The following is a 23,746-nucleotide window of genomic DNA, read 5'->3' as shown; positions in this document are numbered from 1 at the left end:
AGGTGATGAACTGGTTTGGAATGCTGCTAAAGACTGAATTCTGACCTACAGGGTCACGATCTCATATCATGTTGTGGGTTTAGAGAACTAAGGAAGGAAGTGATTGAGAGTAGGAGGAGGAGTTAACTTTCACCCAGGGGTTGGTGTCTCAGGGAGTCAGAGGGGATGTGAAGCAGACCGACTCTTTTCTGGGCTCTAGTTTGGGTGAATGGAATGTCTTTGTGTTACAGAAGAGTGGTCAACCAAAACTTCAACATCAAACAATGAACACTGGGGCAATATATTTCAATATCTGAATGTTAGGAATGATGAGAGATGGAATATGGAAAATGAATGTCTATTTTGTGATGTCATTAAAATTGGTAGAAAGACGTTATAACGGAAAAACTAACTTGAAAAGCTTTTACACTGTGTATATCAGGTTTACACCCTTTATGTTGTGTAGAAAATATCAAGGATAAAGAGAATGTTTTTGTGACGTTAAGATTGTGATTTTAGTTCTCTAACGAGATCATGATACCTTGCCGCGCCCCATGATACCTTGCCGCGCCCCAGGGAGCTCAGAGAGCGGATCAGCATGACATAAATGCCCCTTTTTATCCAAGGGTATAAAAGTTTGAATTAACCTGTTAGGGACAGATGTTCCGCTAGCGGAACGCCTCACCAATATCCAATGGTATAGAGTGGCGCGAATTACAAATACCTCAAAAATGCAAAGACTTCAATTTTTCAAACATATTACTATTTTACACCATTTTAAAGACAAGACTCTCCTTTATCTAACCACATTGTCCGATTTCAAAAAGGCTTTACAACGAAAGCAAAACATTAGATTATGTCAGGAGAGTACCCAGCCAGGAATAATCACACACCCATTGTTCAAGCTAGCATATATGTCACAAAAACCAAAACCACAGCTAAATGCAGCACTAACCTTTGATGATCTTCATCAGATGACTCTCCTAGGACATTATGTTATACAATACATTAATGTTTTGTTCAATCAAGTTCATATTTATATCAAAAACCAGCTTTTTACATTAGCATGTGATGTTCAGAACTAGCATACCCCCCGCAAACTTCCGGTAAATTTACTAAATTACTCACGATAAATGTTCACAAAAAACATAACAATTATTTTAAGAATTATAGATACAGAACTCCTTTATGCAATCGCGGTGTCCGATTTTAAAATAGCTTTTCGGTGAAAGCACATTTTGCAATATTCTGAGTAGATAGCCCGGCCATCATGGCTAGCTATTTTGACACCCACCAAGTTTGGCACTCACCAAACTCAGATTTACTATAAGAAAAATTGGATTACCTTTGCTGTTCTTCGTCAGAATGCACTCCCAGGACTTCTACTTCAACACCCAATGTTGTTTTGGTTCCAAATAATCCATAGTTATATCCAAATAGCTCCGTTTTGTTCGTGCGTTCAAATCACTATCCGAAGGGTGACGCGCCGGCGCGTTTCGTAACAAAACATTTCAAAATATTCCATTACCGTACTTCGAAGCATGTCAAACGCTGTTTAAATCAATTTTTATGCAATTTTTCTCGTAAAATAGCGATAATATTCCAACCGGGAGACGTTGTATCCGTTCAAACACTGAAAGAAGAAAATGGAGTTGTCACATGCACGCGCGCGCCAGTGCCATTGTTCTCAGAAGTACCACTCTCCAAAACCCCTACTGTTTTTCGCCCAGAGACTGCAGTTATCATTCAACGTTCTGCCGCCTTCTGAGAGCCAATGAAAGCCTTAGAAAATGTCACGTTACAGCAGAGATCCTGTATTTTTGATAAAGAGGCTACAGAAGGCCAAGAAATGGTCAGACAGGGCACTTCCCATATAGAATCTTCTCAGGTTTTGGCCTGCCATATGAGTTATGTTATACTCACAGACACCATTCAAACAGTTTTAGAAACTTTAGGGTGTATCCTAATTATATGCATATTCTAGTTTCTGGGCAGGAGTAATAACCAAATTAAATCGGGTACGTTTTTTATCCGGCCGTGAAAATACTGCCCCCTATCCCAAACAGGTTAAGAATTAACATATGAGACTAAAACGGACCACAGCTGCAGCGAGGTCTACGAGAGTCACGACCCCGGAACGCAAGACGAGGTTGAAGAAAAAAGAACCTCTAACAATCCAACACTACGGTTGAGTAGCTGTACTGTATCTAAGAAGGTGAATTTAAGTAGGACCCTCTGGTTATTCTCTTCAAATCATCGTTGCCTACACTGCTTTCATCACCACTCTGGTATCATCGACACGGCTGATTAGTCGTCCTCAGGAGACCACTCTTCCAGATCGAGTGCAAGTAAACAGACAACTAAGAAGAAGGACATTGTGAACTTGTGGACAATCAGAGACTTACAGCTGAGAACGAAGGAGAAGGCCATCCGAAATAAGAAGGCCCAATCGAACCCTTCTCACCAAGCGGAACCCTGCCCACAAAGGCCTGGGCCCATCAGAGATACCCAACAAAGAACTTCAACACGTAAATAAATGCATTACTTCCTACCCAAAAGAGTGGCAGTTCGGGGCAAGGTATTAGGGCTACTGTAAGCGTAGTTTACAAATGTATCCAAGTGTTGCTTCTCTTTCTCTCTCCCTCTTTAACTCTCCATCTTGTGTAAGTGTCAAAGTGTGTTGTCCACTAAGGACCTGTTGTTATCGTATTAAGTTTCTAATCAATAACCTATACCGAGTGTGTGTGTCTGTATCCTATGTTGTCATGTAGTTTGTTAGTAAATAAATAATCAAATACATTTGTGTGGTACGGAATGATCAGTGAGACTCGGGTTTGTGCAGATTCACGAAGTCTGCGATGTTCAGAATGAGACTGATATGAGGAAATGATTAATTAGTTACTCTTATGATATCTATATATTCTTGAGTTAATTCGGGAGATTGTAACTTGTTAAACAACAACCAAATTCCTAATGAGTTGATTGTTACATGATTAATTTAATCTAATAACAATTAAAAATAGTAGGTAATTATTCTATGAATAACAGTCATCACATTAACGATAGTCACATCACGACATATTGGAGCCCTGTGTGAGGAATCTAAGAAAAAACTAGGCCTTACTGTTGAATTCACTCCATATGAATTGTGTAGCAAAATACGTTATACACCAATAGCGCTGTAGGCAGGACAAAGTGGAATGGTGTGTGTGTGGTTCATTTTCATCCAGATACTAGTAGGGAGAGATTGACTCTTGTGTTGTATATCAGATGAAAAGGCAGTGTGTAGGGAGGTCAGAAACCTGACCGTGTGGTGCAAGGACATCAACCTCTCCCTCAACGTGATCAAGACAAAGGAGATGATTGTGGACAACAGGAAAAAGAGGACCAAGCACGCCCCCATTCTCATCGATGGGGCTGCAGTGGAGCAGGTTGAGAGCTTCAAGTTCCTTGGTGTCCACATCACCAACAAACTAACATTGTCCAAGCACACCAAGACAGTCATGAAGAGGGCACGACAAAACCTATTCCCCCTCAAGAGACGGAAAAGATTTGGCATAGGTCCTCAGATCCTCAAAAGGTTCTACAGCTGCACCATCGAGAGCATCCTGACTGGTTGCATCACTGCCTGGTATGGCAACTGCTCGGCCTCCGACCGCAAGGCACTACAGAGGGTAGTGCGAACGGCCCAGTACATCACTGGGGCCAAGCTGCCTGCCATCCAGGACCTCTATACCAGGCGGTGTCAGAGGAAGGCCCTAAAAATGGTCAAAGACTCCAGCCACCCTAGTCATAGACTGTTCTCTCTACTACCGCACAGCAAGCGGTACCGGAGCACCAAGTCTAGGTCCAAGAGGCTTCTAAACAGCTTTTACCCCCAAGCCATAAGACTCCTGAACATCTAATCAAATGGCTACCCAGACTATTTGCATTGCCCCCCCCTTTTACACCGCTGCTACTCTCTGTTGTTATCATCTAGCGCATAATCACTTTAATAACTCTACCTATGTACATATTACCTCAACTAACCGGTGCCCCCGCACATTGACTCTGTACCGGTACCCCCTGTATATAGTCTCAATATTATTTTACTGCTGCTCTTTAATTACTTGTTACTTTTATTTCTTATTGTTATACACATGTTTTTAAGTAAGCATGTGCTGGAGTGTGAGATCAATGTCTGCGTAATTCTGTAGTACTAAGAAAAAAAGAAATCCCTACGAACTTCTACCCCCCCTCCAAAAAAAACTCCCAAGCCCCCCAATCCATTAAACTAACTGTTTTGCCATATCCACTATCACCTTCAACCTGGCATTTCTGCCTACCACAACCCGAGTCGTGTTGATAACCTTACCTACCAATGAAAGCTATGAAGTTAACTTTATTAACTATCAGCGTCCTTTGACACAGCACATTCATGATCGCAAGATTCCTGAACAAGTCTTCAAAACCATGCCAGACTCAGCAGAAGCACCAGGTCCACTTAGTACAGGAACAGCCATGGAAGCTACATCAGTCCGCACTGTAGTTCCACCAATCTATCTTACAACCTCTGCATATGATACATCATGACTGATTCTATACTGAACAAAATTAAATGCAACATGCAACAATTTCAAAGATTTTATCGACTTACAGTTCATAGAAGGAAATCAGTCAATTGAAATAAATTCATTAGGCCCTAATCTATGAATTTCACATGACTGGGCAGGGGTGCAACCATGGGTGGGCCTTGGAGGGCATAGGCCCACCCACTTGGCAGCCAGGCCCAGCCAATCAGAATGAGTTTTGCCCCACAAAAATGCTTTATTACAGACAGAAATTACTCCTCACGTGGGCTGTGGGGTGTTCTGCAGTTGTGAGACCGGTTGGACATACTGCAAACTTCTCTAAAATGACGTTGGAGGCAGTTTATGGTAGAAAACAACATTGAATTCTCTGTCAACAGCTCTGGTGGACAAGCAATTGCACGCTCCCTCAAAACTTGAGACATCTGTGGCAATGTATTATGACAAAACTGCACATTTTAAAGTGGCCTTCTATTGTCCCCAGCACAAGGTGCACCTGTGTAATGATTATGCTGTTTAATCATCTTCTTGATATGCCACACCTGTCAGGAGGATGGATTATCTAGGCAAAGGTGAAATGGTCACTAACAGGGATGTAAACAAATTTGTGCACAACATTTGAGAGAAATAAGCTTTTTGTGTGTATGGAAGAGTGACGATTTCAGCATGTAAATCTTGGTGGGGCAAACCCCAAACATTTTTGAGGATGCATGCCAGCAAAGCCACTACATAACACAACGCTAAACAATACATCAATTGCACTATAACAGTGACAAATGGTGCCTACAATCTGCCTACATAAAGCTGTCCCAACACCTTACCACTGCTACACTTGGCTATCAGCGGAGCCTTGTCTGGCAGTGAAACAGTTCATTCAGCCTCATTTACCGCCTTAAAAAAAAACAGCTGATATGGCTGCCTTGCTTAAACAAATGTGGTTTCTACTGACAATTGAGATGTACAAACTATGGCTAAAGAGAGGCTGTCACGCCCTGATCTGTTTCACCTGTCCTTGTGATTGTCTCCACCCCCTCCAGGTGTCGCTGATTTTCCCCAGTGTATTTATCCCTGTGTTTCCTGTCTCTCTGTGCCAGTTCGTCTTGTATGTTTTTCCAAGTCAACCAGCGGTTTTCCCGTTCTCTTGCTTTTTGCGATTCTCTTTTTTTCTAGTCCTCCCGGTTATGACCCTTGCCTATTTCTGGACTCTGTACTTGCTTGCCTGACCATTCTGCCTGCCTTTACCACGAGCCTGTCTGCCACTCTGTACCTCCTGGACTCTGATCTGGTTTTGACCTTTTGCCTGTCCACGACCACTCTTGCCTACTCCTTTTGGATTAATAAACATTGTAAGACAACAACCATCTGCCTCCTGTGTCTGCATCTGGGTCTCGCCTTGTGTCATGATAGAGGCAATTTTTAATTTAGATGAAGACATTAATGAGCAAGCTAGGACGGGTGTAGTCAATATAATTATTTGCAGTGGTGGAAAAAGTACCCAATTGTCATACTTGAGTAAAAGTATACATACCTTAATAGAAAGTTAGTCAAGTAAAAGTCAGTCAGTAAAATACTATTTCAGTAAAAGTCTAAAAGTATTTGGTTTTAAATATACTTAAGTATCAAAAGTAAATGTAGTTGCTAAAATATACTTAAGTATCAAAAGTAAAAGTATAAATCCCTTAATTCCTTATCTTAAGCAAAGCAGATGGCACCATTTTTTTGTTTTTTAAATTTACGGATAGCCAAGGGGACACTCCAACACTCAGAGATTATTTACAAAAGATGCATTTGTGCTTAGTGAGTCCACCAAGCCAGAGGCAGTAGGGATGACCACACATTATCTTGTTAAGTGTGTGAATTTGACTATTTTCCTGTCCTGCTAAGCATTCAAAATATAACAAGGACTTTTGGTTGTCAGGGAAAATGTATGGAGTAAAAGTACAATATTTTCTTTAGGAATGTAGTGAAGTAAAAGTAAAAGTTGTCAAAAATATAAATAGAACCGTAGGATAAATAAAAGGGGCATATAAGCAGACACTGAAAGCTCTTAAAATATTCAATGAGGATATTTCTCTAAAACAGGCTACAGGCTACATGTGCACCACCAAGTCAGAACAGTAGGCTAAGTTATGAGAGGAAAATGGACCAAATTATTAGGGTCATGCACATGGGCTACTAACAGCTTACTATACAACATACACTTACTATTACTTTCTTAGCTACAGTATACATATCTCCCTGGCATATTACATCATTTATTCATCAGCATACAATACATTTTTGGACTCACTTGAACAGGAAGGTGGTGCAGCAGTCCTTCGTGGGCAAATTTTGTCAAAGTCTGGCATTCTCTGGATTTATGGTGCTTTCAAGACAAATGGGAACTCAGAAAAAAACAAGGTTGAATCATGATGCCAGTGATCTACAGGTCAGAGCTCTAGAAAGATGCCCGAACGTATTTTCCCAGTCGGAGCTTGTTTTTTTTCTTCTCCAGATTTTCCAGTTGTCTTGAACTCACTGAAGTCTGAGATTTCCCAGTTCCAAGTTTCCAGTTGTTTTGAATGCGGCAGAAATCATGCTGAACTGACAGCATGGCCAAGCTTGGAAAAGAGACCTGTCAACCTAGACTTGGACCACACACACTCCACCGAATAGCAGGCTAGTGATTGCTTTGCAATGCTTGCAGTTAGCCACTAATTCCTTCCAAACCACGCATTGTTGAATTCGCGATTTCCAACTTGTTGTGTAACGTTTATGTCCGATGAGCACCGATACATTTTATCTATAATTTCTCTTCATATGACAAGGATTTAAATGGATTTGCCAGTAGATAGTCAAGTTGATTCATGATGATGACTGCTAGCTTGCTAGCTAAGATTTTGAAAGTATGATGTTGACATGATCAGTCCAATCAAAGCTACCGTAGATATAACATGATTTGACGTCATTTAATCAGTGGCCAATGACCTTGAGCATTATTGGATGGACACTTCTAATGTAACTCTAGAGGCTTGAATTTTCAAGCTTTCCCCGTAGATTTTGCGGTGACGTAGTGTCCCCATGAGTGACAGAACACTGAGCCAATCACGGCGCAACTAGAGAACATTACCAACCCCTTTATAAAAAAATGTTTAAGCTTAACGGGTGGGGCTCAAAACAGGTGGGGTTCTGCCCCACCTGCCCTGAATGACAGATCGCCACTGGTTCCAGGAATTTCCAGGAAATGTTATTTCAGCTCATGAAACCAACACTTCACATGTTGCATTTATTGTTTTGTTCAGTATATATCGCTGAGCCTCTCTTTGCACCTGGCATCCACCAAATGTTGCACTATGTTCCCCCCCACACTTACAACACTTAACCTTCCCATTTCTCCCACATTCACCATAGTCATGTTCCCCCCCACACTTGGCACATTTTTTTCTTTCCTTTACACTGAACAACTACATATTCCATTATTTGGCATTTAAAACACCGCAGTGGGAATGGGACAAATTCTCTGACATTGAAACTAAGGAATCCTATCTGTACTTTTCCAGACAAAACCTTCTCAAACCTCAGCAGCACCAACACGCTTTCACTTCTTTGACCCTCTTTCCTACTGATCGAACTTTTGGCTTTAATCACTCTGCCTCCTTTCACATTTTCTTTAATATCATCTATGGACATAGATATTTGGGCCCCAGTGATGACTCCCCTAAACCTAGTACCAGAGACATGCTTTTAATCTTCTTCCCATTAAGCTCTTCAATTTACATAGTCTTCCCTTGCTGAGTCTGACTACCATAACATATGAGCAATCTACATTTTCCAATCAACCGGGCAAGTTTGTATTTACCTATCTTTCTCTAAGCCATTGGTTAGTCAGATAGGGCCTCATTTACACCCTGTGGTCTCATCAAACACCACCACCACTTTCCACTACTCATCAAACACCATCACCACTTTCCACTCCAACACATTATTACTCTTGCTTCATACCTTGGCCCTCTTTATGCTTTCTTTACTAGACGTGCCACTGCTTTCAGTATCATGAGCTCTCTTCCCCCTATGTACAATAGTTCCACTGCAGACCATTCAGGTCCTCTACACTTATCCTCCCGCTCCGTGGCTTTAGAACTGACGGCCATATATAGTTTGCATTCAAGCACAGCTGTTGCTTCTCCAACGTTTTCTCTATTTCCATCCCGAGCGCATTGTCAAGCCCTCTATCACACTCAAAACACTGGCCAGCCTTGTCCCGATTTATTCGTAGAGAAAAAATATGCACTTAAAAGAAAAGGCGTTATACCCATGAATGGGTATAACTTCATATCAAGAAACGCCCCTATCAGAAAACGCCCTAAATTGCTGTCTGCAATTACACCCTTCGCGGTAGTCCGCCATATTGTCTCTGAGACAGCAGAAATCATACAGAAGTACACCGGCGAGAGGAAAGAAAGGGAACCTGCCTTCACTTGAATCCCATATTTGATCAAAGAGGTAGCTATATACAATGGAAGTTTGTCCTCTGGTTTAAATAATTGTATGAAATAAGTAGTCAGTTAGACATACTAACCGATTTAGCTAGCCAAACCAGCAGTGGGACCCGGTGACTAGTTAGCTACCTACTAACGTTATGCATGTCAGTTGGGGCGAGAGGGTGATGGTGGGGTAGGGAGACTACCGGTATCTATCCAATTGGATGACAATTTACAGCTGACACGTTGATTTCGCAAACTTTTGCCAATTAACGTTAGCGAACTCTCGTAACTCTACTTGAAATCTGGGGCACTGGGCTAACACACTTGTTATTCCTCAATACAACGAGACACGTTTCTTATCAAACATGGCATTAGTTAACTATTTTAGCCAGAGGGCAGCAACACCACTTTTCCCCCAAGAGATTGCATCCATTACAGAAGGAGACTATTAATAGCCACATTGTTCAATTAAAACTAGTTAGTGTAACTTCATAATATTATGATATGTAGTGGATGTGAAACTCGCCTGTGGCATGTTGCAACGGAAACCGTTTACTCTATGAATCAAAAAGAATTTGTCCAATAGAAACTCACGTTTTCGTTTAACGTTTTGCAACGTAATCCGCGAAATGAACACACTCCATTAATATCACACCGTCCCTGAATTCTAAAGGCAACTGTTGCTCACATAGTGGTAGCTGGTTCTCTCCCCATCACTTATTGAGCAACAGTTGATTTTAGACCTCAGGGAAGGTGTGATGTACTCCAGGCGATTTTTCACATTCGCACCCCAATGGTGCAGTGACCCGGATCGACAGTTGGGCTCTGTCCGGCTGCTGGTGTTGGAAGGGGTCAAATGGGGTGGATGTGAAACTCGCCTGGTTGCTGGAGTACATTGGTGATATCACACCTTCCCTGAGCTCCAAAGCCAACTGTCGCTCATGGGGCGATGAAACAACGGAAGCCATTCAGTTTAAATGGAATGTGAAGCGAAGATGGAGCGTGAACTGGGCGGGACTAAAGTTGGAAAATTGAACGTTGTGCAAATACTCTGCCATATCAGGGCGCGATTGACCAATCGAAGCTCATTTATGGCTTCCAGACCCTACTGGATTGACGTTTGATCCCTAGCACTACCTAGCATGCTGTTGGCTTGCTAGCACCCACATAAGGAGACACTCTGGGCGAAGCTAGCAGGGCTAGGTGAAGTACTATGTCAAGTGCTTTCTAGTGGACACCCGCGTCACTCTGTTGGCTATGACGGTTGCCTTTAAGATCCATGTGTTGATGGTGCAGAAGTTTGCTGGTTCACATCCAGCTCGGGGCAGAACAAAATGCACTCTGTTGTCATGACTTGTGGACAAATTGAAGTTACTGCAGCTAGCTGAGATCCTTGTCCTACTTAGCTGACACGTTGTAACATTATGAACGTTAGTCAGTGAGAGTATTGTGCAATCAATGTTGCAGATCTTATATTCTTACCTATCCCAGATGGTACTTCAGTTCTTCAAGCCTAGTCCAATCTGAGGTGTAAGAGCTAGGTGTAGGCCTATGTATCAGGCACATATCTCAAATCTAGGTAAAAGGAGCCTCTGGGTAAAACCGTTGAACCAGAAATGCATTGACTGCTTTAAGTTGGCTCCATTGAGGATATCTATGACAGGCACCACAGTTATGACCGTTTGTCCATTGCTGGCAAAGATAAGCAAAGGCTTGACTGTCTATATTGCAGATGGAATTGGTCTATTGGCAAGAAATATGGATGGATATCTTAATTTAGCAATACAAGCCTACACATTTTGCTATGACTTATGCAATCTGAATGGCTCAAACATTATAACAAAATCATGCCATGACAAAAATACTCCTGAATGCATCATTCTTTGGAATTTTAAATTCTTCCTGTGCAGCTATTATTGTGTTGATTGTTTGTTCTCAAAGATGCTCTTATTGAAAAATATATAGGTCCATTATGCTGCAGGGTGGCAGGTAGCCTAGTGGTTAGAGCGTTGGACTAGTAACCGAAAGGTTACAAGATTGAATCCCTGAGCTGACGATAAAAAGCGGTCGTTCTGCCCCTGAACAAGGCAGTTAACCCACTGTTCCTAGGCCGTCATTGCAAATAAGAATTTGTTCTTAACTGACTTGCCTAGTTAAATAAAGGTTAAATAAGTAATCTTTTAACATATTTTTTAAATCAACTGTTTGGACATAGGCGTCCAAGACTTTACTATGCAGATAAAACCCTGTAATGGATTTAGCATTAATTAATTTAACTAGGCAAGTCAGTTAAGAACAAATTCTTATTTACAATGCGCCGCCCTATGGGACTTCCATTCACGGCCAGTTGTGATACAGCCTGGAATCTAATAAGGGTCTGTAGTGATGCCTCTAGCACTGAGATGCAGTGCCTTAGACCATTGCGCCACTAAGTCAGTGGCCAGCCTTAGTAATTTAACATTGTGTCAATACTTTGGCGGTGGTGCAGTGACCCATTTTAAAAACAACCTACTGGTAGTCAGGCCTGGAATTTTGTATGCAACAATCCATAGCCTTCTAGCTTCTTCACTTTTTTTTTTAGACTTATGGTCAAGAAATGTAGTGTTGTATCTGTGCATCAAATAGATTTTACACACACCTGTCAAAACTTTGTGATTGTCTGCACTGGCCATCAGTTCTTCGGGAAGTTTGTTTTTCCCCCCACATGTCAATGATGCTTATTTGATCTGGCCTTGGTGATGGTCTCAAATAATAAAAATAATAATAATATATGCCATTTAGCAGATGCTTCTATCCAAAGCGACTTGCATTCATGCTTGCATACATTTTACGCATGGGTGGTCCCGGGAATCAAACCCACTATCCTGGCATTGCAAGAGCCATGCGCTACCAACTGAGCTATAGAGGTCCATGAATATAACTGACATTGTATATTTTGTCCCCCTTCTCCCCCCTGTTGTCTCAGCTGTCCAGAGGTTCCCCTGGTGGCTTCCCTTGCTTGAAGCCAAAGCCCCCCCCCCCCTTACCCCCTGCCCTGTCACGAAGAGGTCCCACCGCCCCTCCTCTCCCTCTTCCCTCCTCGTCCTTCTCTGCAGTAAGTGGGCCCTCCCCCTCCTCTGCCAAGCTGTTGGACATGCCAGGACCCGTGCAGAGTCGGGCCCGTGTGTACACAGATGTCAACACACACCGGCCCAGGGAGTACTGGGACTACGAGTCCCATGTTGTGGAATGGGGGTACATACCAGTCTCTCAAGTCAAAGCGACATTGGTGCTTGCTAAACTATTATGAGGAGTCTGAAATTACTATTTCTCTTCATTCCATGTTAAATCTCAAGGCTAGATCAAGGTCTGCTCCCTTTGTGTCATTTGCAGTTTATTTTCAATTACCTTGAATGGTGTAATTGACCAAAAAATTCTTCCCGCAGAAATCAAGATGACTTCCAGTTGGTGCGGAAGCTTGGGCGCGGGAAGTACAGTGAAGTGTTTGAAGCAATCAACATCACCAACAACGAGAAGGTTGTGGTGAAAATACTTAAGGTAAGGCCACGATGAGAAATCAATATCATTCAGAGCATAGATTCATAGATTGCCATTCGATACAGACTCGCATTGGATTCATATTGAATTAAAATCGCCCAGATAATCAATACAATTGGTCTTTATTTGTGTTCATAGCCCGTCAAGAAGAAGAAAATCAAGCGTGAAATTAAGATCCTGGAGAACCTCCGTGGAGGCCCTAACATCATCTCCCTCAAAGACATCGTCAAAGACCCAGTGGTGAGTAGGAATGGCGGGAAAGATGTGAAAACACTATTGTTCTTTTAGGATATGCCATGACTTTGATGCAACAACCATTTCTCTTCTTTCAGTCTCGGACACCCGCCTTGGTCTTTGAACATGTCAACAACACTGACTTCAAGGTAAGCCAGATCATCTGTTTTTTTACACCTGAGTCTTATGCACATCGCAGCAAAATGTTTTGCAACGGAAAATTTAAAGTTTCTTATTGGACAAGTTCTGGGGTGTATTCACTAGGATCCAAATGGAAGCAAACTAAACGGGGAGGGACCTACCTGAATTTATCCAGTAAACTAATATTCAACTGTTTGGACTAATGATTACACCCCAGGTAGTCCCTCTCCGTTTTAGTCTGTTTTCTTCCGTTTGGTGCCTAATGAATACGACCCTGATTCTTGACCGTGTACAACATCTCTATTCTGAAGCAAAGCCCTGTGAAACCTTTGTTCTTGGCATGCATGCTGTTTCCCTAGTCTCGTGTGTGTGTGTGTGTGTGTGTGTGTGTGTGTGTGTGTGTGTGTGTGTGTGTGTGTGTGTGTGTGTGTGTGTGTGTGTGTGTGTGTGTGTGTGTGTGTGTGTGTGTGTGTGTGTGTGTGTGTGTGTGTGTGTGTGTGTTGAGGGACAAAAAGGTGCAGCGCTATGTCTTCGGTGCCAGGATATTTCTTGTCTTCTGGTTCTATCCTCAATCGCTGGTACACTATGATCAAGTTTGGTGTTGAATTACTTAATAATAGACCTAAATGTTACCAGTCAGATGCCCGAGTTGATAGCTTGTGATTTGAATAATATGTGAATTCTTTGTATTGGATAATGTGTTCAGGTTGCAAAGACCTATACGCGTGTTATTTAAATGTTTTATTTCACTAGGCAAGCCAGTTAAGAACAAATTCTTATTTACAATGACAACCCACCGTTCCTAGGCCAACTGCCTTGTTCAGGGGCAAAATGACAGATTTTTACCTTGTCAGCTCGGGGATTCGATCTAGCAACCTTTCGGTTACTTGCCCTCTAGGTCCATTATCTACCTGCATGTAATGTTCAGGTTGTAGTTAAATCTCACTGTATTGCTTCACTGCATCTGTTTTTACTTGCAGCAATTGTACCAGACCCTAACAGACTATGACATCCGGTTTTACATGTTCGAGATCCTCAAGGTTAGTCTCGTAATGTTCTAATTTGGGTGAACTATCCCATTAATTTGTGTTAGAAGCCCCAGAGGCTTTGCCAGACATAAGTCAGCATTTCCCCCTCTCAAAACAAGAACATTCAGGTGCTTAAGAGGATAGACCCCTAGTTTGTCTTTGTCCAATGGTTACATACCAGCTCTCTATTTTCCCATCAACATGTTTGTGTGCACCAAGACGGGTAGACAACATCTGTTTTGTAATTTCTGCCTTTATTGCATTACTGTGTTGAGTAAATCCCCAGCCTCATCGTTGCTAACCAGCGGCCATTTTGGCTCTTGGCTCTGTGCGCAGGCCCTGGACTACTGCCACAGCATGGGAATCATGCACAGGGATGTGAAACCCCACAACGTGATGATTGATCACGAACACCGAAAGGTGAGTGTTAACGACCAATGCGGCGGAGACACAATAACTATCTGATTCACCCTAGTCAAGACCTTTGTCATCCATTGAATGTGACTACAATATGTAGGTTAGTTTAAATAGAAATTGGATATTGTACCACGACAATCCTCAATACAATACCCCAAAGTCCAAGTAGTCTCTCCCAGTTTCACTCTGTTTGGTGCCCTAATGAGCACAACCCTGTTGTATTTCTCTCAGTATTGACTTGCCTCTGTTTTGTGTATTCTTCCAGCTGCGCCTTATTGACTGGGGTCTGGCTGAGTTCTACCACCCGGGACAGGAGTACAACGTCCGAGTGGCTTCTCGCTACTTCAAAGGACCTGAGCTTCTGGTCGACTATCAGGTATGTTGTCCTGCTACTGTTATGAATTGTGTGACCAGCTCAGTCTATATTATTTGCTGTTGTGTACATCCCATATATATGCATACAGATACCCTTTTCACAATATTGAGCTGTGCTGGTTACACATCCACCATAGTTACTGGAACTGTGCTGGACAGGGCAAAATATCTTCACTTTTTTTTTTTTTCTCACCGTCTTCGTCCAGATGTATGACTACAGTCTGGACATGTGGAGCTTGGGCTGCATGTTGGCCAGCATGATCTTCAGGAAGGAGCCTTTCTTCCACGGTCACGACAACTACGACCAGGTAAACACACACTCTCCGATACTTTGTCCACCATGTCTCAAAGGTCACACTCATTACCAGTGAAGAAAATAACCTTGGGCCTGTTCAGGAGGGTGTAAGGTTACAGAACAAACAGATAGACATAGACTGTGTAGAACAGATATGATTCTGTTGGGGACAATAGGGAATCCTGTCAGCTCCATTCATTCCATTTCTATCTGCAACGTTCAGAGCGTTTCACGTCACTGAAAACGCCCCAGGTGAGATGAATTACCTGATTTTTGTTTCTCACTTTGTAGTTGGTAAGAATAGCCAAGGTGTTGGGAACGGAAGACCTGTATGACTACATCGACAAGTACAACATTGAGCTGGAGCCTCGGTTCAATGACATTCTGGGAAGGTACGTTGTCTGTCTTCACTAGTGTGCACTTTTTACACTGGATTTGTAAACTTATACTCCTTTCTCATAGGGTTTACGGTATGTTGCCTGTAAAAAATAAATGCAAGCAGGCCCATTTTTTCTTTTTCATATTCTCGCCTGAATACACCTTTTTATACCTGTTGTGCGCATGCCGGTGACGAGTGTGCAGATGTGGGTGGGGCGTCTATTTATAGAATAGTATATTTGGAGTTTAATTGTTACTGGTCTGTGCAGTTTATAGGCTACATGGCAGCACCATGCAAATGAAATCACTAGTTTATTTTGTTGATTAAAGCAGACAATACACACTCACATTCCCCTGCCCTGATCAGTCTATATATATATATATATATATATATATATATATATATATATATATATATATATATTATAGTAAGAATAGAATAGAATATAACAATAAAATACGGGATCGTGTTGAACCGCGGTCATATAAAAAAAGAGAGCCCAAACCAACACCTTTTTGAGAATTTGTATGTGCTTGAGAAACCTTAATCTGCTCTTTCCGATCATGTAACTAAAATCAAAATCGGACCTGAATGAACCTCTGTGTAATTTGAAAAAGTCACTTTTGATCCAGGTTGAATTTTTCCCTCTCCTCACTCCGCGTTGTTAGGGAGTGATAAAAAAAAAAACTAAATAAATAGCAATCTATATTTTGAAAAGCATGTGAGTCTCGTGTTCATATTTCACAACCTCTGCAGGCTTTTGGAGTTGCCTATACCCTATCGAGCGAAACAATTGGCCTACACTTGATTTTAGGCTTCATTGTTGCATGCTAAATATTTCTGATCAGTGATGGATGACTAGATGAGCTACCACCTCCACGTATTTATTTGCCCAGCCAGGGACCAATTAACCAAATTTACAAGAAGATTATGTGAAGCAAAATCACATTGCTTGATTATCATGCAAGTCACAAGCTTTTGGTTGGGAGTAGGCTACTATGTGAGTGAAGAGCAAAATAATAAACTTGTTAAGCTACATAACTTGCTAGCAATATGTTCTGATTAGTGCTAATACAGCCAACTAGACTAAAGATGATTATGAGCAGCACTCACCTCAAACTAGCTAACATTTCCCCAGCCTAATTGTAACCAAATATCCAAACAGATTCAGTGAAAACAAAAACCTGACATTGATTGATTTATCCAGAGTCCCCACGCTGTCCCAGTCAAAACAGTGCTGAAATGATCATATAGTTGACCACACGCAGGTATTGCTTCAAATGTATTATGACGATTGGATAACTTGAGGAGTTTCAGTGCGCAACAATGTGATGCATGCCTGTCAGTGTAGTGTGCGCCAATGCCGCTTCAGCATTACTGCCATTATTGTGTTTTAAAATTTTTCATAATGGCAAGAACAAGTTTGATGTCGGACAACAACATTAGAATGTTCATGATTTTATGCATGCCAAAGACGGTAAGATGAAAGGGGACTTTTATACTGAGGGGTTGGTGGGACTTTTAAACACATTGCCGCAATCATGACTAGGTCGGTTGGCGGGAAAAATAAAAGTACAGGCTTTGTTGCTGGAAATCCTCCCCCCCCCCCCTCCGCTAAAGGGTTTCGTCTTAGTTTGAAAGGGATATTAGTTGTTCTTGCCATAAACACCTGAATCTAGACACTGCTGTGCATAAGGGTTTTTCTTTACACTGCTGCAAACATGCTCTCCCCTTCCAGACACTCTCGGAAGCGGTGGGAGCGCTTCGTCCACAGTGAGAACCAGCACCTGGTCAGCCCCGAGGCCCTGGACTTCCTGGACAAGCTGCTGCGCTATGACCATCAGGCCCGGCTGACCGCCCACGAGGCCATGGATCACCCTTACTACTGTAAGTGCGAGGAGGGATCCAGTTGCCAGTACATTTAGCCGAACTGCAAAGTCAAAATTGGCTATATTGAGAAAACAAAATGTAAGGTTAGGGGTATGATTAATCAGACCATGGACCCATATTGATGAGATTGGAAGGGGCCTGTGGTTTATTGCAGGGGTGGGCAAAATACTGCAGATGTTTTTTTTCAGACCTCAGTGGATTTAGTTTTCTGGGTAGGGTGGAAATGATTATTTTGGTATAGAAAACTCCGGGGCACTATTGAATGCCTAGAACTAAATTGACCTACAGGTAACTGACAAAATAAAGGAAACACTTAAGTAAATGAGGGTTACAAAGTATATTGAAAGCGGGTGTGGTTCCTGAGTTAATTAAGCAATTAACATCCTATCATGCTTTGGGTCATGTGTAAAAATGCTGAACAGGCCATTATTTTGGCTACCATGGCAATGCCCCCATAGGATGACCATGCCCCCATCCACAGGGCACGAGTGGTCACTGAATGGTTTGATGAGCATGAAAACGATGTAAACCAAATGCTGTCTCAATCACCAGATCGCAACCCAATTGAACACTTATGGGAGATTCTGGAGCGGTGCCTGAGGCAGCTTTTTCCATCAACAAAACACCAAATGATGGAATTTCTCGTGGATGAGTGGTGTCACATCCAACCAATAAAGTTCTAGACACTTGTAGAATCTACGCCAAGGAGCATTGAAGCTGTTCTGGCTCGTGGTGGCCCCACACTCTAAGACACTTTGTTGGTGTTTCCTTGATTTAGTCAGTTACCTGAATATTAACTGCTGTTTTTCTGCCCCGCAAATGTATTTTGACACAAATCAAAGGCTTGTTATGACTGGGGTTATTTGGCATCTCAACCAAATTTCTCTATTGAATGCAACTCGCAGCTAAAAGGTATAAGTTATTTTCATGTAATGAAGGAGCAGGAAGTTTTAGTCATTCGTAGGCTGTATGTCATGCTATAAGAAGATTATTTTGCTTGTTCTAATCGGGGTCTTGTTCATTAGGGCACACTAGCAAAACGTTTTACAACGGCAAACAAAAACAAGCGTGTCTTGTTGGAATCGTTCAGGTAGCGCCGCCTCGGTTTACTCTGCTTTCCTTCATTTTTGGTGTAATGAACACGACCCAGTTCACTGGTTATCTGCAGTTCCTTATGACCATCTACTTGCAGTGACTAGGGACTCGAGACTAGAGGTTGTTCACTGTTTTTAATGAGTTCTTTTGTCCACAAAGATACTATTGTGAAAGACCAGGGTCGCATGCCAGGGTCGGCTAACCCGCCCGGCGGAAATACAGCTGTAAGCACAGCCAACATGGTCCCTGGTGAGTGCATACACACACACCCTAATCATCCTAACCCTCCCACCCATGAATCCTCATCTGATTTCCCAGAGACTCCCATCACTCAGTGTTAAGGAGGATGTTTTGTCTGCAGGAGGCCAAGTTTGGAAATTAAATCGAATCAAGCAGCCGATTTGGTCTGTGTTAAGATTGAATTAAGCGGCTATATTTGTCCACGCAAATAGGACAATATTCTATCAAGGGTTACCACATTGTCATACTTGACATACTGTAATTCAATCCAATACATTTCATAAGAGCTAAACTCACCATATGCCAGTGCATCTCTTGTCATCTTTCTTATGTAACTCATTGGTTATACAGACCTGCCAACATGCACGCATTTTGCGTACCAACTACGCAATTCTCTGTCCATGTACGCAGGTACGAGATCCGAGTTAAAAGTACACAGATTTTAAATTTTTCATTAAAAAATTTAAAAAAAAAATGTTCCCCTTTTTTTTTTTTTTACATTTCAATAATAACAAAAATAAATCCACTGACTGAATATAACATCCCGATTCTTGAGCTGCAACACACGGGCATGTACGAAGTTTGTGTCAACGGACATGGAGATGAATACATCATTATTGGATGTAGCTACCCGGTGTCTGCCCCTCCTCCTGTTTGTTGTGATGCTGAGTTCGCCGACTGTCAGCTGTACGTAAACACATGGACAAATCCCTAATTGTTTCAAGCTAACGTTAGCGAACACAAGATGGACATTCAGTGGGCTCCAAAGTGCCAGCAGTTCACTCGCATTTGCTAGTGAAAGAAATGAAATGCATATGCGAAAAATAACTGGTCGCATTTGTTCGAGTGCGATATACATTTTAATTCTGCGTCCCATTAGTTGTATTTTCCACGTAACATTACGAGGATCACGCAACCTGATAGACAGTAACTGTAATTATTAGCCACATCACAAAAAGCATTACAAAAGTATAATAAAATAATATCGCTAACATCTTGGCATTAAATGGAGTCGGGCGTTTAGAAGACCGCTCGATGAACGAATGAGCGTCCGGCATTAGCTATAGAGGCAATGCTTCTAAAATGCCTTTGCACTAGATTTGAGATTTGATACATTTTTTAAAATCTGAAATCATGTATGCATTGCAAAGAAACACAATAGAGACCTTCACATAGGCTGAAACACCGGGCTTTCAAGCGAACAGCGTTCAGATTCCCTTTGCGGTAGCCTACTTAAGTTTTGTGTAGCCAGTTTGCGGTCTGTGTCGATGCGATGATTTGTTTTTATCTTTTCAAAATGATTTTGCTTTTAGTGTTGATTAGGAACCGTGTCTAAAAAGCCAATACTTGTGAGCTGGCCCTAGTGATTGGCCCTGTTTGAGAGGTGACAAGCGTTCCTCTAATATAGAGACTAAACTTGGGGGCATGTGCTAAGAAAAACGTTATAGATAACTATCGCCATTCTACACTTGTACATGTAATGGAATAAACATACAATCTGTGCTAATTACACAAAACATATATTTATTTGATATGTTCTGTACTTATCAGTATGAATCTTTTATTTATGTTTTGTACATACCTTTTCAGAGGACTGAACTGAACCAGTGTGTGATCCATAATGTTTGTCTAAGCACACGAATCTCCAATTTGCTGCACACGTCTGGTAGTCTAAAAAGTTGGACAGGGTTGGCAGGTCTAGTTATACTGTAGCTCACTGCATCATCACAACTCCCTTGGAAGAGTGTTTTCTAAGTAACCCCCGTGGTTATCTCTGAGGTGTATGGTGGTTAAGCTAAATCCCCCCCCCTTTTTCCTCTCAAGGTATATCTGCCTTGCCAGCTGCTACTGCCCTGGGCACCCTCACCGGCTCGCCCGTCCTCTCTGCTGCCACCAACGCCCTGAGCACCCCTGTGCCCGCCGCCGTTAGTGCCCCCCAGTGATGGCACCTCCAGGGGAGCAAACCTATGGGTGCCACTCATGCAGGCACGCACCAACATCTCTACTTACTCAGTCAGTCCGACTGCCCTGAGATCCAGGAATGCCAACCTCTGAAGGCTATCTCACCTGAACGATATTTATTTGTTTCTCCTTGAATGAACTTGAGTTAACCAGACATTAAATGAATGTTCTGTGTAATCGACACCTGCAGGTATTTATTTTATCTTGATGGCTGTGTGTGTGGCTTTGTCCACAATCTGAGAATGAGTCATGAATCCAAGGGTGATGGGGGGGTTTCTCCCCTGAACACATAATTTTTTTTGTACATTACTGACAAGGAAGGTAACAGGAAAGGGACATTAGCATTTAGACCAAAAGGTGCAGTCTGCAGTTTACTAATGCAACCTTGTCAAACGAGCGCTGGCGAGCACACCTTAAGCAATTCCCATATTTAGTCCAGTCTATACCACCATTATGAAAGACTTCCCCGCGGTATTTGGAAGTGTTTGGTGCTGTTCTGTGCTCCAGTGGTGTGTTGAAACACTGAAGCTGCCTCACTCAACGTATCCTAATGACACTTCAGCCTGAATAGTATGTCTTGCCTTTCTACTGTACTGGATACCTAGTTTTTGATGTAAGGGTTCCCTGACAGTTATCCTTTTTTTTTACTGAAATGCTGTGGTATGCTGGATGGGTTTAATTTACTGTGGCAATGGTTTGATGGCAGTATTGTCATTCGATCCCTTCGAAAGCCAGGCAAAGCTATCCGTTCTGTTATTTTGAAAAGTTTCTCTCAAACTTGCTGCTTTCCAGTTCCTTGATTTAATTGAAGTCTTGAAAAACTATGTTCACTCAATCGCTTGAGAAAGAGGAGACTGACCAAACCTATTTGTTTTCTCGGGGAGAGTTAGTTATATGTGGAGAAAATATGGATGGTGTTAGATATAAGATCACAACTGAATATGAAGGTACCAGAGTTCTGGTTAAGTTAGATATAAACACATTTCAAGCCATCTGCTGTTAGTACCCGAGGAAAGGGGTTTTCGTTTTGTATTTAGTTTGTTTCGGGGATAAGTTTCTTGGATCGATCACCGGTTTGGCTCACACTTACGGTGGCAAGAAAAAGTATGTGAACCCTTTGGAAATACCTGGATTTCTGCATAAATTGGTGATAAAATCTGATCTTCATCTAGGTCACAACAATACACAAACACAGTCTGCTTAAACTAATAACACACAAACATTTATACGTTTTCATGTCTTTATTGAACACACCGTGTGAACATTCACAGTGCAGGGTGGAAAAAGTATGTTAACCCTTGGATTTAATAACTGGTTGACCCTCCTTTGGCAGCAATAACCTTAACCAAATGCTTTCTGTAGTTGCGCATCAGACCTGCACAACGGACAGGAGGAATTTTGGACCATTCCTCTTTACAAAACTGTTTCAGTTCAGCAATATTCTTGGGATGTCTGGTGTGAATTGCTTTCTTGAGGTCATGCCACAGCATCTCAATCGGGTTGAGGTCAGGACTCTGTCTGGGCCACTCCAGAAGACGTATTTTCTTCTGTTGAAGCCATTCTGTTGTTGATTTACTTCTGTGTTTTGGGTCGTTGTCCTGTTGCATCACCCAACTTCTGTTCAACTTCAATTGGCAGACAGCCTAACATTCTCCTGCAAAATGTCTTGTCAAACTTGGGAATTCATTTTTCTGTCAATGATAGCAGGCTGTCCAGGCCCTGAGGCAGCAAAGCAGCCCCAAACCATGATGCTCCCTCCACCATACTTTACAGTTGGGATGAGGTTTTGATGTTGGTGTGCTGTGCCTTTTTTCTTCACACAGTGTTGTGTGCCTTTCAAATAACTCAACTGTCCACAGAATAACTGTCTTCTGTCCACAGAATATTTTGCCAGTAGCGCTGTGGAAAATCCAGGTGCACTTTTGCAAACTTCAGACGTGCAGCAATGTTTTTTTTGGACAGCAGTGGCTTCTTCCGTGGTGTCCTCCCATGAACACCATTCTTGTTTAGTGTTTTACATATTGTAGTCTCGTCAACAGAGATGTTACCATGTTCCAGAGATTTCTGTAGGTCTTCAGCTGACACTCTAGGATTCTTCTTAACCTCATTGAGCATTCTGCGCTGTGCTCTTGCAGTCATCTTTGCAGGACGGCCACTCCTAGGGAGAGTAGCAACAGTGCTGAACTTTATCCATTTTATAGACAATTTATCTTACCGTGGACTGATGAACATCAAAGCTTTTAGAGATACTTTTGTAACCCTTTCCAGCTTTGTGCAAGTCAACAATTCTTAATCTGAGGTCTTCTGAGATCTCTCTTGTTCGGGGCATGGTTCACATCAGGCAATGCTTCTTGTGAATAGCAAACTCACATTTTGTGAGGGTTTTTTATAGGGCAAGGCAGCTCTAACCAACATCTCCAATCTCGTCTCATTGATTTGACTCCAGATTTAGCTGACTCCTGACTTCATTTAGTTTTTGGAGGAGTCATTAGCCTAGTGGTTCACATTCCAACCTACACTGTGAATGTTTAAATTATGTATTCAATATAGTCAAGAAAAATACAATAATTTCTGTTATTAGTTTAAGCACAATGTTTGTCTATTGCTGTGACTTAGATGAAGATCAGATCAAATTTGATGACCAAAGGGTTCAAATACTTTCTTGCCACTGTAGATACTGGAAGATGTATTGAACTTGAAGGGGTCACATTTTCCCTGCGTTTTAGTGCCATAAATGGGAATCTTGTGTAAGGATAGACCCTGCTGTACATATGCATCCTTTTTTTTCATTTGAAATCTCAATATATATGAAAAATACATGCATACATCGACAAAGTTGAGTCCTTACATCACTGTATATATTTTTATGTCCTTTGAAAATATTTGTGTAAATAAACACGTGTTTTATTTATCAAGTAAATCTGATTGTATTGATTTTTTTTCAGTGTCTCCTGATTGTAAGGTTTTACAAACATTACTTTCCTTATAGTATTCTTTTGAGGTCACTTATAGTGCATTTGGAAAGTATTCAGACCCCTTTTCTTTTTCCACATTTTGTTACATTACAGCTTTATTCTAAAATGGATAAATAAATAAAAATCTCAGCAATCTACACACAATACCCCATAATGACAAAGCATAAA

General features: G+C 41.8%; 1 protein-coding gene and 1 pseudogene across 2 annotated transcripts; both read left to right on the top strand.

Moving 5' to 3' along the window:
- Positions 1–8,883: 8,883 nt before the first annotated feature.
- Positions 8,884–23,523, top strand: LOC106565263 (casein kinase II subunit alpha). 2 transcript variants are annotated; one of them, XM_082959010.1, is made up of 13 exons: positions 8,884–9,029; positions 11,976–12,104; positions 12,436–12,547; positions 12,686–12,787; positions 12,880–12,930; positions 13,903–13,962; positions 14,287–14,370; positions 14,633–14,743; positions 14,949–15,050; positions 15,329–15,429; positions 17,155–17,303; positions 18,561–18,650; positions 20,466–23,523. In XM_082959010.1, exons 6-13 carry the CDS (start codon positions 13,945–13,947, stop codon positions 20,582–20,584), a joined length of 774 nt encoding a protein of 257 aa, XP_082815136.1. In that variant the 5' UTR covers positions 8,884–9,029; positions 11,976–12,104; positions 12,436–12,547; positions 12,686–12,787; positions 12,880–12,930; positions 13,903–13,944; the 3' UTR covers positions 20,585–23,523. The 2 variants fall into 2 exon arrangements, with proteins under 2 accessions (XP_082815136.1, XP_013987648.3); XM_014132173.3 differs by having other exon boundaries at positions 11,976–12,244.
- LOC123725781 (uncharacterized) lies at positions 13,421–13,508 on the top strand (annotated as a pseudogene).
- Positions 23,524–23,746: the final 223 nt, after the last annotated feature.

The sequence above is a fragment of the Salmo salar genome, chromosome 12, assembly GCF_965601325.2.
Source record: "Salmo salar chromosome 12, fSalSal1, whole genome shotgun sequence".
NCBI lineage: Eukaryota > Metazoa > Chordata > Actinopteri > Salmoniformes > Salmonidae > Salmo > Salmo salar.
The sequence above is the reverse complement of the archived record's forward strand: the minus strand, read 5'-3'. Positions and strand labels throughout refer to the sequence as shown.